This window comes from Stigmatopora nigra, chromosome 5 (genome assembly GCF_051989575.1).
Source record: "Stigmatopora nigra isolate UIUO_SnigA chromosome 5, RoL_Snig_1.1, whole genome shotgun sequence".
Taxonomy (NCBI): Eukaryota; Metazoa; Chordata; class Actinopteri; order Syngnathiformes; family Syngnathidae; genus Stigmatopora; species Stigmatopora nigra.
In genome coordinates, this window is record NC_135512.1 from 9,789,541 (window position 1) to 9,796,203 (window position 6,663).

Sequence of the window (6,663 nt, forward strand, 5' to 3'; positions counted from 1 at the left end):
ATTAATGTTATTCACCTCACCAGTTATATATCAACAGCTGTCTCCACTCTCCGCTTCTTCCTCTCGAGAAGGTTCAACCAGTCGCTTGTAAGAGAAGGCAAGCATCATCTAAAGAAAAAATAAAGAGCCCCATCCAAGCTTTGTCGTTAAAAATATATAATTAACAACAATCTTTTGTCCCATCATGTCTATGGAAACATTGTAATATCTGTGTTTGTGCTTCTTTTAGTTTTCTTGTATGTTGCTTACCGTTAGCAGCACTAGCAGCACCATCATCACCCCCATCATAATATACATGTTGTCAGTGAGGCCACCAGCCCACAGCGGGCCCAGAATAGTTGCAAGACCTCCGACTGAGCGACGCACACCTTGACTGAAACCTGCCAAGCCAGCAACACATATGTACTGATTAGAATAAGCAATTTTGTGCTATGGGCCAATTAAAATAGCCGTAGAACAAGCTCTAAGTTAACAAAGATTGTCAGTAGTAATTTAGATAAAATTTTCTAACCTAAAAAATACAAACATGATGAAATGGAATACACTGTTTATGTGATTTAAGGTCTTCTTGTGAAGGACTGTATTTTCCATCATGTTTTTTCAGTTATGTTTTACTGCTCAGCCAATTTAACGTTTTTTTTTCTAGGAATGTAGAATACATGGGGAACTTGAGAAAGGGGAAGGAATAGATATATTTTTAAAAGAATGATAAAAGAGGAATATGAAGCAGAATGAGGTTAAAGGTTCAATTCTTATGCTGCTGCATTTTGTTAAACAGAAGAGACCTTAGGTTCAAATGCATCCTTTCCTATCTCATTCAAGATGACAGCTAAGCAGAAACCTGTCGTAGTCAATATTGGGTAAAAGTCAGACTATAGCCTGGACTGCTCAATAGACATCCTCAAGAAATTGTACTACGACATCATGCATCAGTGTCTTATCCACATCCACAATCGCAAACTGATCCGAGGATATACAATTTAAATGGATAAAAACTCTCTGTTCATTAATTTCCCATGTGGGAGGGGAAAAAATGAATTTTTTTGTCTTCAGCTACACATCTTTTTACCTTGTGTTTTTTCAGAAGTGACTTTGGAGAAGAGTGAAACCTGGGCCACAGCTACAAATGGCAGACCCAGAACTTGCAGAAATACACCTATCACAAACTCTGTCAGCTGCCATGGGAAATCACCTGGATGAAAACAAACCAGAATAGGTTATGGTAACACAGGCACATTTTTAAATAATTTATGAAAAAAAAGATAGGAATAACATTTTCAGCCATACTCATGCCTATAGACAACTTGTAGTGGTCAAAATGCATACTGTGCATGTTTTTTAGGATGTGAGAGGAATTCAGACACAATCACAGGGAGAACATGTAAATTACACACATGGCGGATCATAGAATTGTATGACATAGACTCAAACAACTTTGGGCTATAGAAATAACATTAAAAACTTTAAATAATACTGGTGTTTTTGGTTTTTTATTTAGAGAATATATAGAAAGAATCTTAGGATCTTAAAAGCCAATTAGAAACCAAAGCGTGTTCATTATAACGTGAAGATGAGACAGATTTTAATGAATTCAGGTACTACTCTACCTCCTTTACTGCCTGATGAATTGAGTCTGTATTTTTTGTTTTAATTAGAAGGTAATAAATTCCTTGCAAATGACAAAATGTTGACACAACCCAGAATAAAAACTGACCTAGTGGATTTGCCAGGAAGATGAGGCACCAGACACAGGAAATGTTGCAAATGCTAAGGCCGACAGCAAGAATCACTCGCTCAGCAAAACGCCTGCTCAGCCATCGCACAAACAGGAATCCAGCAATCACTTCTACACCGCAGAGACAGTACATGAGGCTGTTCTCCAACTCTCCGTAGTTGAAGTACTTTTGGGTCAGTGGTGTCACCATTGTCTGGGGAACAAGACGTGCATTGTTTTTAATGGACAGTCAACAGTGTTTTTTTTAGGGCTTAAGAGGTAAACAGAGAGTTAGAAGCCAATGCATGCTCATTATAATGTTATGAAAATGAGATGTATTTTATTGAATTTATGTCCTTTACCTCCAACGCTGTCTGATTAAAGAGAGTGATGAATTGAGCAGCCAGCAGTACAACCACTTCTTCTCTGAGGAACTCTGCAGAGTTACAGTTACAAGAGACCAAGGTCAAAGAAGGTATTGACTGTGAGAATTTTGTGAAGTTAATTAAAACACATGAATATCGACTTTACTTTATAAGAGGGGAAATAAAGCAGTTAACTCCTGTTGTTCCACATTCTCTTCAACATTTTCAATATATTCAAGGCTGATTAAGAGATAAAGTGGATTACTATTTAAAATGAATTTGAATTAATCATTTTGTAAACCGCCACATTAAGTGTAAAACATTGTCAGCATTTTTTAATAGTATAAATTTACATTCCTTCTCAAAATACCTTTTATTTTTCAATTTAGTTCTACAATGTATATGTAACATTTATGAAAGTTTTGAAATTCTATATTTCAGTTTCACTTATCATAAATAAATTAATGGCGTTCAAACACACCTCTTGTGGGACTGAAGTTCTTAAAGGGACTGGAGGCCTCGGGGGAGACGGGTGCCTCCGAATATGGAGTAATTTCATTCGAGGTACCATCAGGTGTAGCAGCTGTGTGATTCTTGTGTGAATCAGCGGCAACCAGAGAGCCGTAAGAACCAGCCAGCTCATGGGATCGCATTAATGGCTTTACTTCATCATCTGCTTCATTATCTCCTTCCTCTTCCTCTTCCTCGATCCCATGTTCATTCTCTGTATTACTAGTCTTCTTTCCCCTCTCCACAGGAGGGAGATCCCAGTACATGAAGACCACAGCAAATTGAAGGAGAATCCACAATAAACACATGAATAACTAGAGGAAGAAAATGAAAGGTTATACTAAATTGGCATGAAAAAAAAACGGAGTAAAAGTAGTAATTACTACAAATTATAGATTTGAGGGCTTTATGTACAACCAACCAATTGCCAAAAATTACTCCCTTCATTTGTGTTGTGATTAAATCATTTAAAATAAATAGTTGGAACACTCATAGTAATTAGATGATGTTAAATTGAAACAAGATGCATTCATTTGACAGATTGACTCCTTACCCCTGGTGCGGTGAATGTATTGACCACAAAGGGACCCAGTTTGAAATCACACAGTCTCAAGAAAATGTTAAATGCAGGACCTGTATCAAAAGTACAAACAAAATGTGGTAGTCAGATGTAAGATCAGTAAATTAAAATAAGATTATCTTTTTGTTGAAACGGGAGAAGTACATTTCAAAAGTAAAAATATTATGATTACAAGCATTCAAACAAAGGTTTTTTTCCCCGTCCATCTATTTTCTAACATTATTCACATAGTTCTATTTTCATCCTTTCCTCGATTGGCCCTAATATTCTGTCGTGGTTCAGTAATAACATTAACAAAACCCAATTCCTACTACAGAACCCAAGAAACTACAAATAACAAAATCATAGAATGCATTATTTGATAGTGTAATTGTTCACGGCTTAATTCACTTTGTAAAGAGGGACCACTCACCAATTAGAAGGCCCACTTGTCGACATACCATAGCAGCAGCGAACACAGCAGACCGATCTTCTGGGGCTGTGCTTCTGGTCAGGAAACCAAAGATTGAAGATCCAGCCCCTGTGCCAATGCCTGAATAGAACATGTCCAACACAAATCTACATGACTCAATGTTTTGGAACAAAAATAGAGAATATTGGATTTGTGACGATGAATGCAGCAAAATCATGTGACAAAAAAATATATAAAATGGAAGTTGCAGTCATAATAACTGATGTTTTTTTAAAGATTTGGATAAAACTTACTAATTGAGTGTAAATATGACTTCATTTTTTTAAATTGCGACTACCCTAATTATTTTTGGGGGCCCACAGTTTAAAAACAATAGACTTCTTGCTTGAGCCTAAAAAGTTTTTTGTATTTTTTTGGTTTGCAGACATTTAGTTGAAAATTGGACTACTACCAACTGCTCTTTAGGCTTTAGTTGAATAAAACCTGTAAAACCAGAAGGGTGAGAAAACACTAACTGAGCAACTTGCATTTGTATTTGAAAGGGACATAAGTTGTACAGTATATAATAATATAATATATATAATAATAGTAAAGTACTTGAATATATGTGCAGGGCTTCGGATTTAGCTCAAAAGCGAGGGAAAAAGTGTGAGTACGTTTTCGAACCCACCTGGATGAACCAAAATTTTTACAGATTTTGAATTATCATTTTTTCATCTTCATTTTTTTGTAGATACACTTTGTCTTTATGGCCAGTTGTTGGTAATAATTCACATTTTTCATCTTAAAGGGCACTGTGCTTGTAGAAAAAAAAGTGATTACTTTTAAATAACATGTAAAAGTATTTACAGTATTTGCTCATTTTAAAACATTCATTGGGACATTTGTATTCTCAATTAATACACCTTTACCCTGATATTTTCATTTTATAATTTGGACAGAGTGTAAGTGAGTGTGAGAGAAAATAAGTGATGTTAACACATCATGAGGCCTCACCTGCCACCAGTCTGCTTGACAGAAGGAGCCATTTAGAAAAGCCCATGAAATACATGAAGTTCCCTAAAAAGTCAAAAGAAATGAAACGTTTGGTGTGAGATTTATTTCTTTTACATTTCAGGAGTTCAAGTCACTGAGCTGATTTCACAAGAGGTATGTATGAACTCACCCACAATCTCAAAAAAGTTGGCAAACAAGATTATCTTCTTGGTGGTTCGCGTTCTGTCGGACAAGTGGCCAAACAGTGGTCCTGACAGAAGGCCACTGAGACTGAATGCAGATAGGGTCAAACCAAGAAAGTACGACGGTGCCTCCAACGTTTGCAAATACTTCCATATAGTGGGGAGTATCACAGCTGGGACAACAAAAAACAGATTTTCAAACTATTATTTCAAAGCAACTGGGGTTCGAGAAATTTCATTTATTCTGTGAATGACAATTGATAACGTTCATTCAGACAATCACATTTTTCCCCCCATCAAGATAACATAATGAAAAGAGCACAATTTAGCAATGATTTTTAAACCCAAAAATAACTTTTCTTCTGCTCTATTTGGTCACACCGAGTATGGGAAACTTGGCTGCACCTCTGACCCCTGACCTGTCCACAGGGATATTTAAAGAGGAGTTGCTTAAGTCCATACCACTCGCACATTATGAAATAATTATCAATGTGGTGATTTGACCTACATGCATATGTTGTGCACAAAATGGACTAAATGTATACAGAGCAGATAAAAAAAACTCCTAAACAGCTGTCACATGGTTTATGTCACCATAACTTCTTTATGACAAACATTTTCCTATGCAGATTACATTACATGGTGGAATCGAGTCCTATTCTCTGGTGTGTAATTCAAAAGTATAATAATTGATGATAGTAAGTACATCACGGGTCACTTTAATTGATGGAAATGTACACAATTGACAGTGTTTTCAAACAGAATCCCATATTGGCTGTATCTAATGTTTATAAAAAGATCATAAAATAAAAGAAAGAGCCTTAAGGGGAAATATGTTCAAAAGATCATCTATTTCTAATCGATATTGCGAAAAATACCAATTTTAATGCAACATGGAGGTCTAATAATTAAAGTATTTGGTAGGCACAAACTCACGTCACAAAGTATTATTTTCTCAGAGATGCTTACCATATTCCACGCCGCTCAAAAGAAATATAAGGCCAATGGTGAAAAATGTCAACTTCTTTTTCCGTCCATAATCCATGATGAACGGCTTCTATGAACGATTATTGTTCACCCGCATCATTCCGTGGGAAAATTCAAATGTTAGCAAAACACCGCAGTGAATGGCAATCTAAAGGCGTGTCCATGTGCCCTAACACCGCCACTGCATGCACACTTTAAGCAAACATCTCATTCTGTTATTCGCTGTTATACTTCTGAAAGATCGGTCTTGTTATATGCAATCCTAAAAGCAGTATTGACACCTGATGTGAAGTGCGAAAAGGTGGAATAAACTCCCGGGAGTCGCCAGCGCGTTTTAATCCTGATTACATCACTTCCGAGTATCCTGTTACATCTCGACCAATCACATACACGAATTCACCTCCAAACTGACCGGAATGCAGCGTGTTGCAATTTATCCTTCCTCTTTTATAATTTCCATATTATTGCCTGATAAGTTGATTTATAACTCAAAATTGTTTCCAATGTATGATTCTGTGCGGTCATTATTGTTCCTCGCCTTGTGCTCTGGGTGTGCCCCGCCTATTTCACATTATTTTGTTGGCTGGGGTGGCTCCAGCACCCCCGCGATCCTGGTCAAGACAAAGGCTCGGGAATTGCAAGAATACTACATATATTCAAATAATTCCAACAGTGTCTGTTTCCTGAATTGTTTTGCTGTTTGCTTATGAAGTTAAGTCTGTCTTTTTAAAACACCAGATATTAATGTATGTGCTATTTATCATATTAAAGGTGTGAGAACAATTGAATCTATTCCAGTAGACTTTGGGTGTTAGCAGGGCTTTTCTCTAATTAAGGTGGCAATTAATCTTTGGATACACTAACAACTGTTTAACAGAAATTGGTAATATACTCTATATTATAGAGTATATTACCAA

The 6,663-nt window shown here is 36.4% G+C and overlaps 1 protein-coding gene across 8 annotated transcripts in view; it reads right to left on the minus strand.

Annotated features, from left to right (window-relative positions):
- Positions 1-6,118, minus strand: part of mfsd8l1 (major facilitator superfamily domain containing 8-like 1) — a 74,372-nt gene extending 68,254 nt beyond the window's left edge. For 6 of the 8 annotated variants that reach the window (XR_013326401.1, XR_013326400.1, XR_013326399.1 and 3 more), the window contains exons 1-11: positions 5,729-6,118; positions 4,747-4,932; positions 4,578-4,640; positions 3,582-3,701; positions 3,143-3,222; positions 2,561-2,903; positions 2,077-2,150; positions 1,715-1,928; positions 1,070-1,192; positions 250-380; positions 21-108 (exon numbers count right to left, since the gene is read on the minus strand). Coding sequence is in view for 1 of the 8 variants with exons in the window: in XM_077717392.1 (XP_077573518.1) it covers positions 31-108; positions 250-380; positions 1,070-1,192; positions 1,715-1,928; positions 2,077-2,150; positions 2,561-2,903; positions 3,143-3,222; positions 3,582-3,701; positions 4,578-4,640; positions 4,747-4,932; positions 5,729-5,804 (1,488 nt within the window). In the remaining 7 variants the exon portion in view is untranslated. Of the gene's footprint in view, positions 1-15; positions 109-249; positions 381-1,069; positions 1,193-1,714; positions 1,929-2,076; positions 2,151-2,560; positions 2,904-3,142; positions 3,223-3,581; positions 3,702-4,577; positions 4,641-4,746; positions 4,933-5,728 lie in introns of all 8 variants that reach the window. The other 2 variants (XR_013326404.1, XM_077717392.1) reach the window with 1 other exon arrangement.
- Positions 6,119-6,663: the final 545 nt, after the last annotated feature.